The sequence below is a fragment of the Ailuropoda melanoleuca genome, chromosome 13, assembly GCF_002007445.2.
Source record: "Ailuropoda melanoleuca isolate Jingjing chromosome 13, ASM200744v2, whole genome shotgun sequence".
Classification (NCBI taxonomy): Eukaryota; Metazoa; Chordata; class Mammalia; order Carnivora; family Ursidae; genus Ailuropoda; species Ailuropoda melanoleuca.
The window spans coordinates 38,886,833-38,910,274 of NC_048230.1; the positions used below are offsets into that span (position 1 = coordinate 38,886,833).

The following is a 23,442-nucleotide window of genomic DNA, read 5'->3' on the forward strand; positions in this document are numbered from 1 at the left end:
GAGCTTGGCTGCCTCAGATCGGAGCCACGTGTTCTGGAAGGAAGCCTGTGGGCAGCCCTTGGGTGAGGAATCTGGGGCACGGGGAGGTCGCACTCCTGTCACAGGGCTGGAAGCTCGTGTGTTCTGAGCAAGAACCCAAACGCAGGTGTCCTGGTCTTACCCTTCCCTTCAGGGTCTGAGATGGGGGCCCTCCCCAGACCGGCAGAGGCTCCACCCCTTTGTCCCCTGGTGTGGCTGCCCTTCTAGGAAACCTCAGTAAGTGGAGAGGCTTCCTCCCCGCCTGGAGGTTTTCCTGTATCTGAATGCAAGATCGCTGGGCCCTCCCCAGAGTTTCTGGTTCTGTAGGTCTGGGACAGGGCTGGGAATTTGCACCGTTCGCCCTGCTGCTGTGCTGGTCCGGGGACCACACGGGAGGACCACTCTTCCATCCTGTGGGGACGAGAGCTTCCACACCTGCGTGCTCACCCCACTCCCACCCCAGCCTGAGTCGCCGAGCTGTCCCTCTTGGGCACAGAGCTCTTCCCCAGGGGGAGAACTCTGCCCCATCTCCGGGGCCGCCCTGTCTCTTGAGAGCTCTGTGTAACCCTCTGAGGACCTGCGGTGGAGTGGGGAACAGGGGGCTGTAAGTAGGTCAAGGTTGTGGTTTTCATTTTTTTGTTGTTTCCTTTGGGAGGATGTCAGGAGGGAAAAGAGCGCCCAGCAGATGTTTATTGGCTTTCGTTTTTCTCCAGGAGAGATTTAAGGAGTGAAGAAGTTAAAAATTGTAGAGCTAGGGAAGGAGAAGTCGTCTTGCCGAAGAAGTTTACAGATCGTGGTTAGCGGCCCTTTGCTCTAAAGTTCGTCGGATATGATGCAGGGATATAAAAAAGCTCCCGATCTCAGCACTTGGTAACGGGCCTTCTGACCAGTGGTTACAGAGCACTTCTACGTGGATCTTATTGAACTGAAAGGAGAGTTGATTGGGGTGTTTGAAAATCTGCTTTGATGTCTTTTTTCTTCCATGTGAAGCTAGAAGCGGCCCAAGCGAGTATCTCAGTCCTTCCCCAGCTTGTAAGAACCGAGAACAAGCCGGAAAGTGGCACAAGCTGCTGATATTGAAAAAACAAAGCTAAACGGAACAAAGAGGGCCATTCTCCTCTCTGGAACCGGACGCCTGCAGAGGAGCACAGATGTGAAAGGCCACAAAGTTGCCCTCGAGTCTCCCTAACGCAGCAGCTTGGGCCACCAGGAGTGTCATCTCACCCACCTCTGTGGGAAGCTCCCGCCCCTCCCCGGGGCACCTTATCTTCCTTCCAGACCCGGGGGAGGGTCAGCACACACTCCTCCCGCTTCCAGCCGGTAGTGCCGGTCGGTTTGGTGTGACAGTGTGACAGTGGCGACAACAGAGCCTTTCTTCCCCGACACACAGGCTTAGAGCAGGCTTGGAGGGGCGAGCTTGGGGTTCCCAGGCCGCGTCCCTGGGTTCGGCGGGGACCCTGCGTCTGGGCTATTTAGAAGCACCTTTTCAGGGCCAGGCCCTCCTTGGGCTCCTTGTTGGAAAGCCAAGGACAGTCACGGCCATTGTCCTTCCCTCTGTACCTTTGGAAAGAAAGTCGCTTCCTTTGGGGGGCACTCAGCTCCAGGCCCTTGCGGCCCAGCCAAGGGAGGGAACCTGGCCATCCACCTGGCAGGACGGCTGTGCAGGGCTGGGGGGCAGCGTGAGCCCCCAGAGCCGGCACCGATCGCCTCTTGTTGCACGTCCAGGCTCTTCGGAGGCAGGATTGGCCGTCTGTGTCATTTCAAAGTGCCATTGTTTGGCTGAGCCAGCTCCGGGGGCCAGGAGCTGTTGCTAGGTCCACAAATAGAGCCTTTCTCTCGGGAGGCGAGGCGTTTAGAAATCCCATTGTGGGAACAAAAGGTCAGGTAGCAAGAAGAGCTTTTCCGTTCAACGTTCTATCCCTCGGCTGAAAAAGAATTTCTAATCCAAGGTGTTTAGATTAAGGGAATCCTCAAGGAAGCAAAATGGATTCTCCTCTTTGTGTCCCCACCTGGGAGCCCGGGTCCTGGTGAAGACCAGATCGGGCCTGCCCCCTGCCACCCCCACCCCCCATGCAGGGGTGTGAGGGCAGGGGGATGCCAGGGCTTCTGTCCTCCTGCAGCTTGTAGGCCTTCTGCTCCAGAGTTAGAGTCAGGACATGTCCTTCTCTGGCTTCCTCCCCCCGGAAGGCCAGATTCACAACCCCGGCCCCCTTGCAGGTGTCCGGAACCACCCAGAAGATGAAGGTGGACCTCGAGCAGCACCTGGCCCGGCTCAGTGAGATCTTTGCCGCCCGGGGTGATTACATCCAGACACTGAAGTTCGTGCAGCAGATGGCCGGCAACGTCATTGTCCAGCTCTCGGGGCTGCCGGTGTGGAGGGAGGTCACCGCAGAGCTGACCGAGCTGGCCGACCAGACTAGCTACGTGGAGTACTACAGGTGAGGGGCCGCAGGGGGGCCAGCGGGGGTGGGGCCGGCGTCCTCTGTCGCACGTCTCGGGGCCCAGGCGGGGGAGGCCTCCAGAAGGCCTTAATGGTACGCTCCTGAGATCAGAGGAGGGTGTGTGCACGTAGAACGGCCTCCTTATGCAGGCAGGCCCCGGAGACCCAGAAAGGGGCAAAGGAGCAGTGACGTGCCAAGGTCCAGGGCGAGAGGCTGAAGCTGGCCTCCAGGGAGCCCTCCAGGACCAGCATCGTCCGTGGCTGGTGCTGGGGAAGATGCCAGTGGTTTATAGGTTCCCCGCCTGCCAGGGTTTGTGGGGCGGGATTCCCTGCACCTGCAGACTCAGCCACAGGGGTGCAGGGGGACGATGGCCTATTTGTCTGCATGGACCTTTTCCCGATGGCAACCTCTTAGCCTAAGGGTTGGAGGGCGGAAGGGAACCACCCCACCTTTGCCATACTCAGCAATACAAACTCATACCTCTGTAATCTTTGGGAGTCCGTGTACGTCTCCCCTGCCTCCCCATTCCCCAGACCCCACTCCAGGTGAAGGCTCTGGACACAGGCCAGCTGACCAGGGACCAGCTGCCTCCCTCCGTGTGCAGGATCTAGTGAAGGTCGTGCCTTCCTTGGTGAAGAGCCAAGGAAGGAGGTGGCAGTCTGGGCTTTCGGGGGCTCGCGGCCGAAGGGGGACTTACACTCATGAAGCGCAGGTCCCTCTGCCGCCAGGGCCCAGCGCCTCGCACACAGGGAGGGGGGCTCTGGGGAGGAACGGATAAATGAGTCCCGAAGAGAAAGTATCAGCTCTTTGGATCCGCCCCCTCCCCCAAATGCATTGATTCCCCTCCAAGCCATTAGCAAAGGTCAGAGCCTTTACCCGCCCTGTTGCACAATTCACTCTGGTTTTCTGGATTCACTTCTCCTTTATGAGAAACCCCCACCCCAGGCTGACTAATAAGGACACAGAGGAAATGCTTCTGGTGGGACCCCGACTCGTCCAGGGCTCTCCCTTCCCCCGCCAGGAGAAAGCCGGACCTTGGCAAGGGAAGTGCATGAAGTCAGTCCCCAGCTCTGCCTGGGGCTCCCCACTCCCCGTCTCTGCAGCCCGTCCAGCCCCTGCATGCCCAGGGTGTCACGGATCCAGCTTCCCACCAGACTTTTTTTTTTTTTTCCTCACGTTCAGAACTGCCTTTCTCCCCAGCAACACAGACTCCCAACTCTGAGGACAGGCTGGGACTCATCACCTAAAATAGTGGCATCTGATTAGTCCTGTGATTTGAGGGCCGTTCATTGTCTGAGCATTTGGAACCTTGCTCCTGGGGGGTCGGGGGCAGGTGGAAAGTGGGTGTCCGTGTTGACCTGCCTTCCTCTGTGAGTGGACCTGGAGCGGGACACGTAACACTCAAGGGCCTCACATGGGCCTTAGACACCAACAGATGAACGAAGTGAGTTTACGTATCAAAAGGGACTTATTTTTAAGGTGACTTTATTAAAAATGGGAGGAAGGGTGGTGACAGAGCATATCAGCTGTTTCAGTGTGGGTGACCGAGGGGTGTCCTCTGACAACCCCCGCCCCCGGCACCGTCCCCAGCTCCCTTGTTCAGGCTGAGGCAGAAAAGGCTTAGTCCGAGGACATTAGCACCAGAGGCCCCTGAAAACCGGTGGTGCTTGCTGCCTTCCTCCCTCTGCTGTTTGCCGGCTCCTTCTCTCCCCTGGGCTGTCCTGGAACAGAGAGAGGCCTCATTCCTCATGCTAACCAGCCTTAGGGGCTCCTCGGAACAGACTCCCCATCTTTGCCTTCCAGATGATTCTAGAGCAGAGCCATCCAGCTAAGCTCATCTTTTTTAGCACTTTTATACAAGGCCCGGCTAAGTATTGGAAGCAATAAAAAGCCAAGCCTCTCTGAGAGGCTCCTAAGGGGTGTGACCAAGGCGTCCGCGGAGGCCGGACCCAGGAGAGCTTGGGGAGTAAGGGCCCGCGCAGCTCCTCCTGGAACCAAGTTCTTGGTTAGAAACACAACCCAGGTCATCGCTGGGCTCCTGGGAAAACACATCCGCCTCGCAGAGCTGTTTCCAGGAACGCCTCACAACTCAAGGTGTGGATGCAGAGAAAACGCATTGAAACACAATCGGGATCATAGAGAGTGAGTGAGAGGCAGTCCTAACCTGATTTCCTGCTGGTGTGCACAGCAGGGAGAGAGGTAATAAGAAACCTTTAGGTCTGAAACAAGAAACCAAGATTTTGAGAGGTGCCTGGTGCCTGGCCATGTCTCCTGCAGGAAGACTCACAGACGGGGGGGAGAGTCCAGAATTCCTGGGCCAGGCTCTCCTCCCACGGGCCTCTGTCTGTTTCCTAATCTGCAGAATGGGGTCCTAGCACTAGACGTTCCTGAGATCCCTTCCTGCCGTGACTCGGATTCTAGGAAAACTGGCTCCTTGGTAGAGGGAGGGCCCTGCACGTTCCCCAAGCCCCAGCTGTGGGGAGGGAGTCAGGGGTCTTCATAAACCCCCTTTCTTGGCATTCAGCCTCCACTCACAAAGGCGGGAAGAACCTTGCTTGGCTGCCAGGGGGGCCTCAGCAGTCTCTCTCTGGGAGCCTCGTATTTTCTTCCAGCGCCCCCCTGCTCCCACCCACACTCCAGACTCCTTCTCACCCTCCTGATGGTGTTAGTGAGGCATGGCTGGAGAGGAGGGTCCGTGACTTTATTTGGCTCTTGCATCAAGAGAAATCATAATGATCCAAAGACTTTCTTCTTCGAGGCCTTGGAGCAGTCCATTTTGTCTGTCCCCCTGCCTCCTGTGTCCACCAGTCCTGCACCACAGGGCTGCTAGGCGAGGCTGGCGCTCAGTTGTAAGCCCCCCCTGCCCCGGGATCCCGTGTGGAAGAGAAAGGAACTCCCGGGGCTTTGGTTGGGATGGGATCCCTGCCTTTGGAATTCAGGCGCTCTGGATTCCTCAGCCGTGCTTTGGAGAAGCAGGAAAGCGGGGACTTTGAGATCCCCCAATGGCATGCCTTATTAACCTTGGCATTCAGTGAACATTTAACTTTTCACCCAGCCCTGAGAAGGTTCCAGCGGTAAAGGTTTGGAAACTGAGGCCCAAAGGAGGGAGGCAGCTTGGCAGGGTCTGCCAGCTGGTGTGTGACTGCCTTTGCGGGGGGGAGTTTGCAGCAAGGCCTGAGGAGTGAGGGGTGGCCCGGAGCTCCCTTGCCCCACCTGAGCTCCCTGCTGGTCTGGGAATGAGCCCCCCCCGCCACATGCAGGCACCCGTGCCTGGCACAAATGTTGCTGAAGGGAACCTACGTGTCCTAAGCAGTGGGTCCCAGGCAGCTGGGAGGGCGAGACAGGAGGCCTCAGGGCGGCCAGGCTGAGCCTTCATCACAGAAGGGGCAGTCTGAGGGGCTCTCTTAGATCTGTGGACACAAATGTCAGGCCTGATCTGATGCCAGTGAGCGTTCTCGAAGCAGCGGGAGGGTCTAAAGAGGTGCCTGGGGGAGGCTGCAGAGAGACCACGTAGACCTGCCCTATCCAGCGTGTGGCCACTAGCCACACATGGCACTGGGATTTAAATGACTCAAAAGCAGCTTAGATGAGACATAGGTCTACTCTGTTGCACAAACCGTATCTCTGCTCTCCGGAGCCACGTGTGGGCAGGGCAGATACAGTGGGCAGTGCAGAGATCTCGAACATGCCCAGCACTGCAGGAAGTTCTAGGCGGCAGTGCTGGTTTAGACCCTCGGCCTGGGTGGGGGAGTGTGACCCTTTCTTCAGGCAGAATTGGGGGTGCAGCGCTGGGAGCCCCTGAAGAGCCCGTGTGCCATGCACACTGGTTCTTCCCATCCAGAGCAGGGGGCTGCTGTGCAGGCTTCCCCACTGGGCACCCGGTGGGGTGATGCCCCCCCCTCCCCTGACCGTCCCTCCCCGTCCACACAGATGGCTTTCCTACCTCCTGCTCTTCATCCTGGACCTAGTCATCTGCCTCGTCGCCTGCCTGGCACTGGCCAGGCGCTCCAGGTGTCTCTTGGCCTCGTGAGTATCCCTGCTTGCGGGCCAGACAGCCAGACAAGTGTGGGGGGTGACAGTGTGACAACGTCACCATCAGAGAAAGACAGGGGCCTGGCCAGGGTTGGAGGGCATGGGGGGGGCAGCGGCCTGGAAGCTGCCATCTGACCCCTCCTCAGCCCCCAGCCGAGGGAGATGGCAGCTGCTGACTTACCATCTGGATACCTAGCAAGGACTGGGCTTGCCTCCATGTGTCCCCACCATCCCCTAAGCAGCTGAAGGAATGTGGCCCAAGCATTAGAGCCTCTGGGTTCTCTAATCAACCCCCCTCACAGCTCGTGCTGTGTCTCTTTGGCCCAGGGCCCCATGCTGCAGGCACTGGGCTCCATACCTCTCGCCCAGCAGTCAGCAGGCTGATATGAGGGGCCACTGCAGGAGGGTCAGGGGCCATAGGGGACAGGCTGGTGGCTCGGAGGAAGGCACTGGAGGTTGGTGGGGTGACAGCCCTCACAGGGTTCCCACCTGCCAGCCTGCGCCTGGACCCACTGGCCGTGCCTCTCTCCTAGGATGCTGTGCTGTGGGGCGCTGGGCCTGTTCCTCAGCTGGACGTCTCTGGCCGCTGACAGCGCTGCAGCAGTGGTGAGTTGGGGGTGGGGGTGGGGGTAGTCCGACCAGGACCATCTTTCTGGTGGCACGTGGATGTGTCCTGTCTAGAGCCCCCAGGGCAGGGCCAGCTTCCAGTCTCTGTCCCTAACTAGAATCTCAGAACCGAGAGGGCTTGGATCGTCCGCATCAGCCCCCTTGCCCTTCCTATGGGGACCGAGACCCAGAGAATGGTAGAGGCTGTAGGGGCGAAGCCGAGATAAGACGCCTGATCCCTGATCCCTTTCCCACCCCATTGGCCCATTCCCAGCCGCTGCCTGTAAGGCCGAGCCTGGATGGTCAGGTGACGTCTCTGGGTGTGAAGAACTAACTGGCTCTGATGGGGATGGGCGGGGTCTAAACGTCAGGCTGGAGAAGCCTCGGGCTTTGGAAGCACCCTCTTTGGCCAGCTTCCCTGGGCATCGGGAATGTGGCTGTGGCATTGAGCTTGCCTTCCGTCCCATTGCCTTGGAAGCTGCCTGTGTAGGTATGTTTGGTCGTTAATAGACCTAACGTTCAGGGGAGCGGCGTGCGAGCCGTGCATTCAGCTGCCTCTGTCTCTGTGGCGCTCGGCCGCGGCAGGTGTCCCAGGATCCAGAAACCAGGAGGCCGTGATGTTCACAATGATGTTCGCTCTTGACATGGTCTCGGTCTGTAGGCAGCTCGCCGTGACCCGTGTGAATGGATACCAGGGAGGTGTGTGCTGCACTCACATGTGTGTGAGTGTGAGTGTGTGAGTGAGTGGGGGGGCAGGATTTACCAGGGGATTTCAGGGGACCCCAGCCTGATTCGGGGGCCACACTCTAAGTCCCTGGCCTGCATCTGTGCTGCCTTAGCTACTTGGGGATAACAGAACAAACAGGGGCTCTACCTGAAGCCCTCTCCCCAGACTCACACCTCGCACAGGGACTGGGGGGCTGGCTTGTCCCTCTGGCCCGGGGCAGTCTGCCTCCCTGGTGCCCACAGAATGGACAGACCCTGGCGCTGCTTGGCTCACAGCAGCCTTTGGCAGAGCTTGTCTGGGAGGGAGACGGGGTGGGTGTCTCCTGTCTCGTTCCCTCCGCCTGCCACACGGTGCCTGCTTTGGGCACGAGGGAGAACTAGACAGGCAGGAGCCTACGTCCCAGGGGCTGGGGCCCCTGCAGCTGCAGGGAAGGGCAGGGTAGGAGGGCCCAGGTCATGCTGCAAAGCATCCTGATGTCAGCCACACGCACAGCTGCCTGGCCGGCAGCCTCCCCTCTGGGGACGAGTGAGAGCACGGGGAAGCTTGCACAAGGCAAGCTTTCCGGGGGGCTCTCCTGCCCCTTGCACAGCCTCCACCTTCTGGAAGCAGGGGAGGCTTCCAGCTTGCCACCTTGAGCGGCCCTTTGGGAGACAGCTCCCTCCCAGTGGGGGCTTCTCCCTCTCCCCTGGCTTCAGTGTTCAGGGAGCCCAGAGGCGATTTAGTCTCCCAGCTGGGTGCCCTGGGCTGCCAGCGCGCTGGCGAGGAAGGCCATTTCCCTAATTGTTGAGTCAGGCCTGTGTGAGAGAGGGCTATGCCGGAGCTGAATGCCCCTTTGAGAGGGCTGCGGAGCGTGCTGCATTTTAATGGCAAGTGGGGTGAGGCCGAGCGGGGCGGGAGGCAGGCCGGCACAGCCTGTTGTGGGAGCTTTTGTGTGGTCCTGCTGCCTCTGCCCTGGGAGGCCTGCTCCCTTCGAGCGCGGTGGGGCCCGAGGACAGACGCGGAGCCCCTCCCTCCCTCCGCATCCCTCCCCATCCCTGAGAGAGGACCTCCTCGAGCTCCCTGAGTAGTAGGAGCTTGGGGAGCTCTGGGCTTTGCCACCCCAGCCATGCTGCCTACCCGCTTGACCACCCGGACAGGTGAGAAGCTGAGGGCAGAGAGGAAAGAAAACTCCAGAGAAGAAGGAAGGGGACAGTGGAGGCCGGCGACAGTGGGGAGGGGTCATCCAGGCACACTGGGGCAACGGAGCAGAGTGCTCCCTGCAAATCCAGCCACCCAGGGGGAGGCCGGGCCCACCTCACTGAGTCAGGGTGGGGGAGGAGGCGGGTGGCCTCTGGAACCTCCTGCCTGGTCCATGTCCCCCCACCTCGCCCCTTCCTAACGGGAGGCCCCTGGGAAAGTTCTGACACTCTCCGGACCTCAGTTTCCTCGAGTGTAAAATGGGGAGAAGTGCCACGCTTGCCCCAGAGAACCGTGGATGGATCAGGTGGGTTGGCTGACCTCCGGGAGGCGTATCAGGAATGTTCAATAAGCAGCAACCGCATCGGTTCGCCATGCGTTTATGTCGTTATGTGAGGGACACAGGGGGACACCTTCAGAGGGTCACCAGCTCTCCGGGGCTGCCTCAGCTGGCTGACACTGGGCTTCTCCTCCTGTGCTCAGTGCCCCCCGCCCCTTCCCCCATCCATCCCCATCCCCACTGTGTGAGTAGTGCACATACAGGCCTTTGTCTCCACGGACAGGAAAGTTCGATCCTCACTGAAGGGTCTGAAGGGCAGACCTGGCCTGAGTGGGGTGGGAAGCAGCATCCCTGGGGGAGCCTCTCTGACAGGGACCTCCTGTCCCTCTTCGGATCCCAAACTTTTTGGGGGGTGACCCAGGCCAAGATGGCGGCCTCCCTCTTTATTTTCCCAAGACCTCCCATTCCCCCACTCAGATCTGGCTCCTCCCTCTTCGCCACTGCAGCGACAGGGGTAGGCCTGCTGGTCCTGTGGCTCTGATTTATGCTAATGAATCAGTCTGATTGACGTATGTTAGTGATTGGCATGTAGAGCAATTCTCCCACGGTCCTGCACATGTGGTTGTGTGCGTGCGTGTGGATGTGCGTGCGTGTACAGATGTGGCTCTGTGGGAGCTCTGGGTCTAGAGGGGCCACTTATTCCCCAACCCCCCCATGCACACATGTTCCAGACCATAAGTACCATGATACAGCTCGCACCTGTATCTCATGCCGAGAACAGCACATGGCATCCAGTAGGTGCTAAATATTGATCGACTCAGGGAATGAATGCGTGAAGCTCCAGGGTGGAGCCTGAGGCCGCCGCTCCCAAAAGAGGACGGGGCACCAGCTGTGCTGCAGGGCCCTGGGGAGGGGTCCCCTGCTCGGGGAGCCCTGAGGAACAGGTCGGAGGACCGGAGCTTCCCCTGGCTGTTCTGAAAGATGGGAGATCTCCTTTACCAGGCGGCCCCCCTGGACCCCCAGGCTGGACCTGAGAAGGGCCTGACTCAGAGGATGGGTTCTTGCCACCAGTCCGAGGGTAGGCTTCTGCTCCCACACGGCTCATAGGCCCTTAGCGGTCACCTCTCCAGGCCATGCTGTGGGGTCCAGGCCTTCCAGCTGGTCAGTAGCAGAGCCCGGAGCCTGTGTCCCCTAACTCACAGCCCCCCCACTCTTCCCAGTCCCCCAGCTCCTCCTGAGCAGGACCCGTACCCACAAGCTCAGAGATGGATTCGATGCCAGCATAATTCTTTTGTTGTTGGTGGTGGGGTTTTTTAAAGATTTATTTGTCGGAGCTCCCTGCTGAGCAAGGAGCTCAATGCAGGACTTGATCCCAGGACCCTGGGATCATGACCTGAGCCGAAGGCAGATGCTTCACTGACTGAGCCACCCAGGTGGCCCTAACATAATTCTTTAGGAAGAGAGTGTGGGGGATGCTTCATAGATTGGCTCCCTGAAAGCATGTGGGGCTTGATAACAACAAGGCCTAAAATAGAACCGAGATGAACAAAGGCCATGGTGCAGTATCTCCCCGACACGCATGGTGCGGGTGCTGGGGCCCCCGAGGTCCATCCCAGAAGCAGCATTCAGGAAAAGCATAAGACAAATAATGAATCATGGAACATAACATCAAAAACTAAGGATATACTGTATGGTGATTAACATAACATAATAAAAATTATTATAAACAAAACAAAACAGAAAAACAAAAAACAAACAAACAAAAAAAGGACTAGCATAAGAGCTAACGCTCCAGAGAGCCTGCCCTCCGCCAGTCACCTTTCCGGGTGTTTGATGTAGGTCAATTCGCAAGGTGGGTAGTGTTTTTCTCTCCGTGCTGTGAATGAGGCAGCTGAGCACAGAAGGAGTAAGTCACTTGTCCAAAGCGACAGAGCCTGGAAGGGGCAGAGCCAGGATTCCAGCCCAGGGAGGACTGAGCGGAGAGGTCCAAGCGCTGGGCCTGAGGGCACCAGCTCCACGCAGGGCCCTGGTGTCAGAACTTTCTTCCACCCCTCCCTGTCTCTCCGTGGCTCAGGGCACCGGCGACTTCTGCTCAGCTCCCGACACCTTCATCCTGAACATCACCGAGGGCCAGATCCGCACAGGTAACGAACCCTTGGGACCTCGGCTGTCGGAGCCGCTCCAGATACTCAGACCAGGCCCACGGCCGGCCGGACCTTTCAGCCCTGTCATCACCTGCCCCCACACTTTAGGTCCGGCTGGACCTCCGGGCCATCTGTTAGAAGCGCCCTCCTTGGGGAGTGTGGGGACTGGCCTGGCCCCGGGGGGCGGTGAGGGCCTGGTCGCTTGTGAGCTCCCGCCTGATGCCGATGCCTTTGCCTTGCAGACGTGACCCGTTACTACCTATACTGTGGTCAGAGTGGAAGCAGCCCCTTCCAGCAGGTACGCCCACCCTGCCCGAGCCCCCTCAGTCAGCTTGCCCCCCCCGGACCCTAAGTCCTGGCACATGTAGGTAGCTGGGTGCTTTTCCCTTCACTGGGAGGCCCACACTGCTAGTCTGGGGACCACACTCGGAGTAGCAGGAAGCAAGAGGTCTGTGCCGCGCTCAGAAAGCCCGAGGGATGCGGGGCAGGGCGGGAATCAGGGCAGGGCTGCCGGGGAGCAGCTCCCGCGGGAAGCGGAGCCTCAGGGCCGGGCTGCGGTCTCTCCTGGCCAGGCACTGACCGTCTTCCAGCGCTCGCTCACCACCATGCAGCTCCAGGTGGCCGGCCTGCTGCAGTTCGCCGTGCCCCTCTTCCCCACGGCCGAGGTAAGGCGGCTGCCTCCCACAGCATCTGTGCTGGAAGAGGGGGCGCCCCAGCTGGACCCTGACATCCCTCCCCCTGCTCGCACCTCACCCCTCCTGAACCCCGGGGCTTCGCAGAGCCGGCCTGTGGAGTGCGCTCCCTGGCCTCTTTGCACACACTGCTGCCTGTGGTTTTAGCCACAAGCCCGCCCCCGCCGCTCACTGTCGGCCTCTCGGCCTCTCTGCGTGTTTGCCTCTTGCTGCTTCAGAAGGACCTGCTCAGAATCCAGCTCCTGCTAAACTCGTCGGAGTCCGGCCTCCACCAGCTGACGGCCATGCTGGATTGCCGAGGGTGGGGTGGGGGTGGGGGTCGGGGGGGGCACCCCGGCAGGCCACACTTTCCCAGAGAGCAGCCAGTAGGGGCTAGGAGAGTGACTGTCGGGGCTCCCTGCGGGCCCTGGCATGACGTTGAAGCCAGACAACAGGAAGGCAGAACGGGTGTCTGGCTTCTTGATTCTCCCAAGTAGCTAAGACACGGAGAGTCAGTGACAGGAGGCAGGGGATGGGGGCTGGGGTAGGAGCATTGGATCAGGTTAGCTCTAGAACCCCTGACCTACATGAGGGAGGCTATTTTCCAGTGTCCAGACTCCCGGCCGTCTGGTCAACCCATCCATCTCCCTGACTGCGAGTGGACATCCCCTGCTCATTGCCAGGGTCACCTCTCCAAGAACTTGGAATACCAGACAGCCTCAAATGCAGGGAACATTCGGGAAATATGTGCGCCCCCCTCCCCCCAAGCAGTAAGCCAGTGCATGTGGACACTTCTCACAGCCCATGGGGATTTAGCACGAAGGGTCATATGATGATCCCGGCTGCCATTTGTTGAGAACAAGTGTTCACCTTGTTCTGTGCAGTTTATATCCACCCGATCATTAGTTGTCACTGTTAATATTGTGAAATACATGTTATTTCCCAGGCAGTTTTATGGGTAAGGAAACTGTGTGCACGTGTGGATGGATGGATGGATGGATGGATGGATGGATGGATGGATGGATGACTAGATAGATAGATAGATAGATAGATAGATAGATAGATATGTATATATGTATAGATCTATGAAGTGGCTCACTGAAGGTTCCAGAGCCCTCAAGTCAAGGGCTTCAGACCCTGGCACTCTGAGTTCAGAGCCAAGAACATGTACCCTCTCTCCCTCCACACCACCCACATCCAATCCCTCGGCAAATCCTAGCATCTAGACTCTCAAATGTATCCTGAATCCGTCCACTTCTCTCTCTTTCCCCCACTTCTACCATGATCCGAGCACCACCCTGCTCCCCTGGGTGACAGCCGTGGCCTCCTGACCGCCCTCCCCTTCTCTTGCCCCTTAACCTCCCATGACCTTTCATTCACAGCAGCCACAGTGGTCTTTGGAAAAGCCAGCTGGGTCACATCCCTTCCATCACATCCCATCACCTTCTGATCAAATGCAAACTCCTCACGTGCCTGCAAGGCCCGAGGCCTAGCGTGGCTTGCCACCACTCCCCCCTGTCTCCTGCAGCCTTTTTTCTCTCCTGAACATGCCCCGCTTGTCCCCTTCCTTCATCTGCGCAAGGCACAACCCACTCCTTCTTGCCATGCTGGTCTTAGGTTAAATGCCCCTGCGTCTGGCTTCCCCACCCCGCAGCTGTGTCTGTCTCACTCAGAGCTGACCCTCACGTGCCTAGCACACAGTAGATGGTCACACCTGCTTATGGAGTGTGCCCAAGAGTATGGACCCTTAATGGGCCGTACAAAGTGCTCGGGATGGGGAAAGGTAGGCTATCCCCAGCCCTGGCCTGGGGAGACGAGCTGCCGGAGACCCGCTCAGACCTGCCTTCCAGCTCTGTGTCCGTCCTCCTCCTGCAGGACTACCTGGACGCCCTTGCTGGCATCTGCTACGATGGCATCGAGGGGTTGCTGTACCTCGGCCTCTCCTCCCTCCTGGCCGCCCTGGCCTTCTCCACCATGATCTGTGCGGGGCCGAGGGCCTGGAAGCACTTTACCACCAGGTGGGCTGCCCGGGGGCTTCCTGGGAGAGCTTGCAGGAAGCTCTGCTCTGAAACTGAGCCCAGGGCTGACAATCTGGGATGAACGATGGCAGCAGGGGGCACGGGTATTCAGCCCCAAGAGGCTGGATGGATTGCTGCAGAAGCTTCCCTGAGAGTCCAGATAGGCTCCCAAAAGGAGGTTCCAAGGGGCGTTACTGAGGTTGGTGACAGTGTCATACGACAACCGGGCATCCCTTTCTTGTCCTCTCTTCCTCTGCAGGACTTTGTGGTGTGAGATAATGACGGCTCTGGGTGCTAGAGGGGCACCCCCAGAATACCAAGAAGGATAGGTTGTAGCACTGTTAGTGGGGCACCTGCATTCTCTATGAGGACGTAGAGATGAGATGGTACTTCGATGCCTATGGATAGACCAGACAAAAGGAAGCAGAGCAGGGAGGGTCATTGTGATGGGGTCAGCACGGTGGGCTGCCTGGAGGAGGTGGGCATGAAGTTGGGAACTGGTGGAGTGATCTGAGTAAAACAGGGCAGAGGAACCTGAAGGGGACCCATGTGGCCAGAGAGTCCTGGGAGCAAAGACTGGGAAGCAGGCCAGGATCCCGCTGCCTCCGAGCCTCGGCCCTCACAGCCGGCTCTGTCCTGTGTGTGGTTCTAGGGACAGAGACTATGATGACATCGACAGCGACGACCCTTTCAACCCCCAGGCCCGACGCATGGCCGCTCACAACCCGCCCCGGGGGCAGCTCCGCAGCTTCTGTAGCTACAGCAGCGGCCTGGGCAGCCAGACCAGCCTGCAGCCCCCGGCTCAGACCATCTCCAACGCCCCGGTCTCCGAGTACATGTACGGCGGGGCCCCCCGGGTCTGCCCCCACCTGCCCCCCCGACACATGGTCCTGCGGGGAGCTGGATCCGAGGACAGAATGTTAGGGTCCAGAGAGCCGGGTTGGGAGGAAGGCATCAAAAGCCAGCAGTGATTCCCCCACCGCAGCCCCAGGGCACCTGGGGGGAAGGCCTCTGGGGTGCATCTAGCCACCCCAGCACCTCTGCTGGAGGAAGAACCCCTGTAGATGCCAAGCCTTTCACCACAGACCCTCAGGGCAGATCGCAGGGCCCAGGAGCTGCATTTCTCCAGGCCACGCTGGCCCCTTGCCCCCCAGCGGCTGCTTCCCCCCCACCCCGGGCCTCCCCAAGTGCTCTTTCCCTGATAATTCCTATCCATACTCCCTCCGTGGCCTGTGTGCATCCCCCAGCTCGCACCTACACACCCCGGGCCCCTCCTGTAGAAACCCGAGCACCCCATCCCCAGGCCTCCCCCTGCTGAGCTCTCCCCTCCACCCGCAGGAACCAGGCCATGCTGTTCGGCGGGAACCCACGCTACGAGAACGTGCCCCTCATCGGAAGAGGCTCCCCTCCTCCCACGGTAACCTGGGCTCTCCGGGCAAAATTACAGCTGTGGCCCTTGTAGAGAAATGATTAAAGATAAGACCTCCTGCCACTCCAGTGACTCCGCTCCTCAAAGGGAGAAAAAGATGGGACCAGACTGCCGCGCACAGCACAGGCAGTCCACTGAAGACACTACAGAGATAGAAAGCTCACCCTCACCCCAGGGCAGCCTGCCCCCAAGCAAGACCCCACAGCACCTTTGTCACACCAGGCCATCCTAAGTACCTGCTAATTAGGGTGGCCATCAGTGTCCCTAATTGCCACAGTGATAGGGGCAGTCCTCCTCAATGCTTACCTTCCAATGACATGCCTCCCAGACCCTTAAAAAAACATTCCTGGATTGTAAAGCTGGCAAGAGCCTGATTTAGCCTTTAAAAAAGGTTTATATACATCTCAAAGAGACCGAGAAATAATTTACAGTAATAAGTTTGCTAAACGAAATATTCTAAGAGAGCGTCCCTTTTTGCTCCAGAGAAAGTGTTAGGTTCTCGATGGCGTTACCCCTTCACCCTGGGCTGCAACGTGGAGCCCCTGTGGTGGCTGGGACATCAGCCTCCCTCAAGCCTGCCCGGCTCTTGCCGTCCCTAGGAACGTGCCCACGCCCACCTGCAGCCAGGGAATCGGGACGCTGCGTCGGGGCAGGAGCCAGTGGCGTGAGGGGGTGGCATTGGAGAGAAAAGGCTCTGTCCTGTCCCAGGGGACATGACTGCAAATAGAGACAGTAGAATGTGGAGTTCAAGGACACAGACTCCCGTGCCAAATGCCTGGGTTCACACCCAGCTCGTGGCTTAGGACCTCTGTGACCTTGGACGAGCACTTCGCCTCTGTGTGCCTCAGTTTCCCCACCTGTGGAATGGGGATGGTAACAGCACATACCTCACGATGGTGGCGAGCGTTGGAATCTTGGTCGCTGTAAATGGGGGGAGGCCGCCGGTACTCTGAGAGGGAGATGCTGATTTTACCCCCTTCTTCCTTCCACCCACCTTCTCCCCAAGCTATGGTATTTATATGAAATGGACATGGGGTGGGGGTGGAAAACAAGGTCGGAAGTCTGCGGTGGGGAGGGGTACGCAACAGAGTTCTGGAGCCAGGTATCTGTCGGGGGGGCGCCCCTGCCTCCCCCTGGCTGGACAAGGCATTTGAATTTGGGGGTTTGGAAGGGGCTGTCAAGCTGCTGCTCTAGAAGGGCTGGACTCCAGGACACGGGGTCAGTGACACATGCCTGGGCCCCAAGAACCAGGCACACACATCCAGTGAGTCAGCGCCGAACACACGTGGTGCTCCCGGGAAAGAGGCGGAGACCCAGCCTCTGTCTTCAGCAGGTGTGCAACCTGCAGGGGCTGCTCAGGCAGGTGGCCTTTGAGCCACACCTTTGAGCGGGGTTCCCACTCAAGGGCAGTTTGGCCCCCAGGTGACCCTTGGCCTGTCTGTAGGCATTTTTGGTTGTCACAATTGGGGGGCCGGTGCTACGGGCATCTAATGGATGGGTGCCAGGGCCAGGGCTCAGCATCCTACTGCACACAGGACAGCCTGACCAGAAAGAATAATCCAGCCCCAAATGTCCTCAGTGCCGTGGTTGAGAGCCCCTGCTCTGACCAGCCCCCCATCTTTCCCGCCATGATCCCACCTTACTGTTTTTGCCCACCTCACCTGCTGTCCTACACACAGCCCAAGACCCAGGGCTAGCCCTCGCTTCCTGGGGTCCTCGGGAAGGGACAGGGGGCTGGTCGGAGCTGGCAGTTCTCAGTAGGTACCTCTTAAATCCCAACTTGACTTTCTCTACCCAGAAGCCTCGTGGATTCCTTTTCCTTCCCCCAGCTGCTATAGACACAGGAATGCAGATTGATTTTAAAAATCTGAGCAAAACATAATTAGGGGGAAATCTGCTGCTGTGAATGAGGAATTACTCCGTGCACAGTGATGCCAAGTAAAAATGATTTTTGGATTCCCGTCTGTTCTGAAAGATCCAGGCCACTCTCTCTGCCATCAGCAGAGGTCATCGAGAGCTCAAGGACAGAGGTCACTTTCCTCCCTGGAGTTAGGACCTGCTCAGGGACTCTCATGGCTTTGGCCAAGTTGGCCGCCCTGCCCCACCCAGCTCTACCAACCCCGGGGCAGAGCCCCCCCAGCTCCTGCCGTGCAAGGGGCACGAAGAGGCATCGGTGGATGCTGCTGACCAAGGAACCCCCCGCATGAGCGTGCAGACTTCCACCCCAACAACAGCATGGCTGGCCACTCCCTGCTCTCAACATTCATCGGTACTGGGCAAGTGGCAAGTGTGATGTTTCGATGGATCCCTCCCTCTGCCAGCCCCGTTTCTGGGACAGACACAGGGATTTCACTACAGGGGCTGATAGCAAGCAAGGCAGTCAGAATGAACGGCCTGTTCCATTGGCTGGAAACGTGCCTTCGCCCAGCTCTACCTTCGAGGAACCCCTCGTGCCCACTCCAGCACCATGTCCTAGACTTGATGGACAAAAATGACCCGGGCAATTGTTAAAAATACCAATACCAGGACTTCACTCCAGAACCCCCGAAGCAGATGGTGCCAGGAAGGTTCCTGGGAAGTTCTAAGTGTATCAAGCAGCCAGAGGACCCTCCTCATCAAGGACGTTTGGGAAATAGCGGCTTCAAGGAGATGCTCCATTCGGGTGTCCATCAGAATCACCTGGAGGACTTGTTGCAACACAGGCCACCCCCCCCTCGTTTGTGACTCGGGGAAGTCTGGGGTAGGGCCCGGGGGTTTGCATTTCTCATGTGTTCACGAGCAAAGCTGAGGCTACAGGTCTGGGAAGCCCCGTGGAGAACCAGGCTTCCTCACCCTCCACACTATGGTGGGCAGGGTCAAACTAGAGGAGGGGGCTGTCCTGGGCTCCCTGGGATGTTTAGCTGTATCCCTGGCCTCTACCCCCTTGATACTGATAACACCCCTCCTACTCCCTACTCCCCAGTTGTGATAACCAAAAATGCCTTCAGACGTAGCCAAATGTCCCTTGGGGACAAAATCACGCCTGGTTAAGAACCGCTGGGTTAAAGAGCGCCAGCAACCATCTCCACCCCTGAGCACCCACCGGCTGGGAGCATGTGTTCCCCCTCTGGTATAAACGGCCTGGACCTGAACCCCCCCCCCAAACCTTCCCTGGAGCCAGGAGATACTTAGGGTCCTGCTGACCCCTGCTGTTCCATGTCAGCAGACCAGCAGCATCCGAAGCCCGTTCAAATGCAGAAGCAGGGGTGCGTGGGGGACTCAGATGGTTAAGCGTCTGCCTTCGGCTCAGGTCATGATTCCAGGGTCCTGGGATCGAGCCCCGCATTGGGTTCCATGCTCGGCGGGGAGCCTGCTTGTCCCTCTCCCTCTACTGGTGCTCTCTTGCTCTCTCTGTCAAATAAATATATAAGATCTTTAAAAAGAGAGAGAGAGAAATGCAGAAACAGGTCCTGGGATATGTGATGTGGGGAGCCCCATCTCCCTCCAAAGCAGCAGCTGGCTAACATCTGTCGAGAACTTCGCATTAGGTCACTGTTTCTCCGACTTGGCTGCATTTGGAAGAGCTTTAAAACAATGCTGGTGGCACCTTAAGATGCTGAATTTTATGTGATGTGGGTTTTACCTCAATGAAAAAAAAAATGCTCGTGGGAATGGCCTGGGCATCAGGATTTTTTTAAACTCCCAGGTGTCTGTAATGCGCAGCAAATTTGAGAACCGCCATGTGAGGGGTGTCGCCTGTCTGATAGCATTCCATCCTTCCACTGTGACTGCTGAGGGCTCCCAGGTCCCTCCTGTGGATGGGGAAAAGGAGGCTCGCAGAGGTTGGAGAGCCTTAGCCCAGGTCATGGGATGTAAGCTGCATTACTGGGATTTGAACGAGGGTCTCTGAATCTAGGGCCCTGTCCCGTCAGCCCACTCACGAGTGCACTGGTGCACCCTGACGCTGTCCCCGGCGTCGGTGTGCCCTGGAGGGGTCGCAGCAGTCACAGCAGGGGGAGGGTGGCTGGTCTGTGTGTGCATCTTGCATTTGAGGCTGGGAGCCAGGCGTCCTGATGGCCCCGGGGCTGGAGGCATCACCAGCGACAAAGCCTGACCAAGCCCCTCTAGTGTCCCCACAGTGCCTGTGACAAAGACTGGCCCCACTCCCACTCCCCGAGAAGCTCCCGCACCTTTGTGAGCACAGCGTCTGGTTTAGCTGTACGGTGTGACCCTGTTCTGACCGTACCCTCCCCCTGTCTCCCACAGTATTCTCCCAGCATGAGGGCCACCTACCTGTCCGTGGCGGATGAACACCTGAGACACTACGGGAATGACTTTCCAGCCTAACACACTCGCCGCAAAGGTTCCTGCCTCCTTGATCCGTTTTGGTTTTTAACGAATGCCAACACAAGCTGCGTTTCTTTATTAGAAACCAAAGGCATCTGGAGGCTGGGTGCAGGACTACGGGATCGGCGGGCTGCTGTGCCTGCAGACGGCATCAGGGAGAATCAGCCTGAGCTCAGCTGAGATTCCTGACCCAAGGCCCAGGCAGACAGAAGACCCGTGACTCGGGCCGGTTTCTCCCTCTTCTGCCCTCCTGTCCACGCCGGCAATGCCCCCGGGTGCTCGGCTGCGTCAAAGGTGTTGGAGAGCCGTGCAGGGGGTGGCCCCAGGGCTGGGGGAGCCACAGCCACATCCCCGGCAGTCTTCTGCAGGGGGACCCGGTGGGAGTGTGGGTGACAGTCCACCCACCATCTGCCACTCTCCCCTGCCTCTCTCCTCCATTCCAGAATCGATGCTGTGAGTTTGTTCACTACAGATAGGGACAGTCTCAGGTATTAATAGACACTTTGAAAGCGACACTAACTCTTGCCCCACCCCCACCCCCAGTGTTTTTAGTATTTTGATTATCCAAAGAATTGCAACTCCTAGCACATCCAGTTTTTACAAGGGATTTGGGGCTCATTCCTTACGCCTGGGTTGTGTACCATTCTTCTGCAGGTTTTGCTGGCATCAGCCAGTTCTTTGAAGATCTGGAGGAAGGGAGGATTTTTAAACAAAGTCAGTGAGACCTGCTGTCCCAAGCTGCTGCTTGACGGGGATGTGGCTTCATCCCATTCAAGGAGGGAGGCCCTTTAAGACAGAAGAGAAGCTAAAAGGGACAGCTGAACACACTCCCCTGTTCTGGGGACTGCCCAAGTGAACTTCCCCTCCCTTTTATCTTCAAGCAAGTTTGTCTTAAAAGTTTTAGCCAAGTGGGACGGTCATGTCTTGACCTGAGACAGGCCTCTTCCCTCATCCCCCCCCCCAACCCTGTACCCATCCTGTTGTCCTGGGCCCCTGAGCTGCCCCTGCTCCGTGAGAAGGAGCTCGTTGGCCAGGAGGGAATAATGACCCACCATCCTGCCTGCTGAGAATCCAGGCTTAGGGTCTCTGGTGCTTCTAGTCTCCTGTCAACTCAAAGTGCGCAACACTGACGCCCCCGCAGCCTTGCACACCCAAAGCCGGGGACACGGGGTGACCTGGCTGGGAACAAGGGCTCCATTTCCATCTTCGAAGAGCCACTTTCCCATCAGAACGCCGACAGCAGGGCAGCTCTCAGGGCCCAGCCAAGCCTCTGTGACAGAACAGGGCCCCAGGGCAGCCCGGACTCTTGCCTCACCTGCGTTAACCTAGAAGTACCATGTACCATAAATATGTCTGTGTATGGCCGTGTCGCATGCAGATAGGAACCCCGCGACGTCAAGATGTTGCTTCTTAACATTTGGCTGTTGGCAACTGTAGCGTTTTTAATGCATGTAAACTAAACTAGAATCCTTTGGGTGGTTCCTGAAGGAGCCAGGTGGGCTCGCCTCTGCTCAACACATAAGGGCCCTCGCCTGGGGAGAAATAAACCACTTGTACTAAAACGCGCGCTCCGTCTAACTTCGTCCACCGCGGCCATAACGAGGGTGCCGCACGCTCCCTGCCGGCTGGGTCATGGGCGGGAGGACTTCTCCGCGGATCTCAGTGATTTCAGGGCAAGGACTAAAAGACAGGCCTTGGCGCAAGTGACAGAGCCCAGGTGTCTCACCCGGGGGTTTGGGTGGCAGTCTCGTGGCAGGCCACGTCCCCCGGGTGAGGCTGATGGCTACCCCAGCTTTGAGCTCTGTACCTAAACCCTGTCTCCATGGGGCGCCTCTCCGGGCAGGGGCACCTGAGACGCTCTGTGCCTGTGGTCCTTCGCCCTGTTAACTTTAACAGGGTGCGGCAGCCTAGGCTCCCAGAATGGACCACGTTTCCAGGAACTTCCTGAAGGAAGCAGCTCCTGCATCCTTTGGGAGCACTTGAGGCTTGACACAGAGGGCAGTACAGCGGAACATGCCAGGCTCAGAGCTGCTCACCCCTCAAAGCCAGAGCATCAGAACGAGTTCCCCCCGCCCCACCTGGCAGCACAGGCGCCTTTCTCCCTCGTCTCAGGAGACCGAGAGCAGTGGGAAAAAGGGTTGGAGCCATGCAAAAACCAATCTGATTTTTTCTTTAAGATCTGTCTATTTACTGTAGAGGAGAGAAGGAGCAGAGAGAGAAGGAGAGAGAGAGAGAGAATCTCAAGCAGACCCCCCCCTCCGCCTCCCAGAGCGCAGAGCCCGACGGGCTCGATCTTAGGACCTGAGCCAAAATCAACAGCCAGATAGTTGCTAACCAACTGAGCCACCCAGGCGCCTCCCCCTCCAAATCTGATTTTCTAAAAGGTAATTGCATTTCAATGCTCAAATGAGATTCACTTTGGGGGCATTCATTGTCTCTAGAATCCGCAGAGAAAACCGAGTTGTAGGTGGGCCCTGCGTGAAGTAGGAAGGAGGCCACCTGGGAGTGCGCACAAGCTCGAGGGTGGTGTGGGTCCCATGTGTGTCATCCCGAGACCTGCGTTCCCGTCTTGGGTGCACCAATCTCTCACCCGAGGGAAAGGAGCGGGGGGGAATAGGCCTTTCTGCCAAACATGCAGTTGTCCACCTGCCAGTCTTACCGTGTCTGAACAGCCTCGACCCCAGACCCAGGAACCCGCTCCCAGGGGAAAAGTAATGAACTCCATCAGGCCCCCTCTGTAAGCAGCAGAGCCTCTGCCAGGAACAGGGGCGTGTGTCTGAGGCTGTCATTCAGGGCCACCTTAGCCATGTGGGGCAGTGACAGAGTGGTCCCCGCTCCGAAGCTGACTCATCTCCAGTGGTCCTAAACTATGCTGTGCTGTGCATTTTCCCTCTTCCAAAGCTTCAAGGTCTCATATTTCAAAGCAGCAGGGGCAATACCGCTGCCTCTTGGCTCTAAACTGCTGATGCAGCAACACTCAAGGGGCCTTGTGTGCCCACGGACAGATACACCCAGATCAGGAGCATTTACCGTCCTTTCTTCTCCCTTTCAAATTTCTATTTTCCGCCTTCAAAAATGCATTGATTGCTTAGCACAGGGGCCAGCAAACCACTGCCTGTGAGCCTTGTCTGACCTGCTGCCTTGTATGGCCGCTGAGTATAGCTTTTGTATCCCTTAATGGATTTTTAAAAAATCAAATATTTGTAACTGACTTTGACAGTAGAGAATACTAACTCTGACCCTCAGTTAAATAAAGTGTCGTCCCCCCCCAAAGAATCCCATTCTTCTCAGTAATAGACCTGTATGACAGAAAAATTATATAATACTCAAAATATAATATTTTGAATTTTGTTAATCAAAAATGTGTGGGGATTGTTTTCTCCCTTATCATATCAGTAGCTACAAAATGTCTTTGATTTTCTTCTTAACATGGAGCCCAAAATATTTACTATCTCTTGTAATTTATAGTTTGCTGGCCCCTGGCCTAGTGCATCACCTTCTGTAAATTCTGGGACTACAGAAGCATCTAAGATAATTGTGGCCCTTGACTTGATAGAGTTTACAAATAGGCAAG

At 57.7% G+C, this 23,442-nt stretch overlaps 1 protein-coding gene across 1 annotated transcript in view; it reads left to right on the top strand.

The window, feature by feature from the left end:
• The window catches only part of TTYH2 (tweety family member 2), a 41,038-nt gene extending 19,608 nt beyond the window's left edge, over positions 1–21,430 (top strand). Inside the window, exons 5-16 of the mRNA XM_034640717.1 lie at positions 2,236–2,456; positions 6,390–6,485; positions 7,025–7,097; positions 11,355–11,424; positions 11,667–11,722; positions 11,997–12,089; positions 12,335–12,417; positions 12,959–12,968; positions 13,971–14,113; positions 14,766–14,951; positions 15,452–15,530; positions 19,788–21,430. Of these exons, the coding sequence (XP_034496608.1) occupies positions 2,236–2,456; positions 6,390–6,485; positions 7,025–7,097; positions 11,355–11,424; positions 11,667–11,722; positions 11,997–12,089; positions 12,335–12,417; positions 12,959–12,968; positions 13,971–14,113; positions 14,766–14,951; positions 15,452–15,530; positions 19,788–19,868 (1,191 nt within the window). The 3' untranslated portion in view covers positions 19,869–21,430. The remainder of the gene's footprint in view (positions 1–2,235; positions 2,457–6,389; positions 6,486–7,024; positions 7,098–11,354; positions 11,425–11,666; positions 11,723–11,996; positions 12,090–12,334; positions 12,418–12,958; positions 12,969–13,970; positions 14,114–14,765; positions 14,952–15,451; positions 15,531–19,787) is intronic.
• The last annotated feature ends 2,012 nt before the right edge of the window (positions 21,431–23,442 follow it).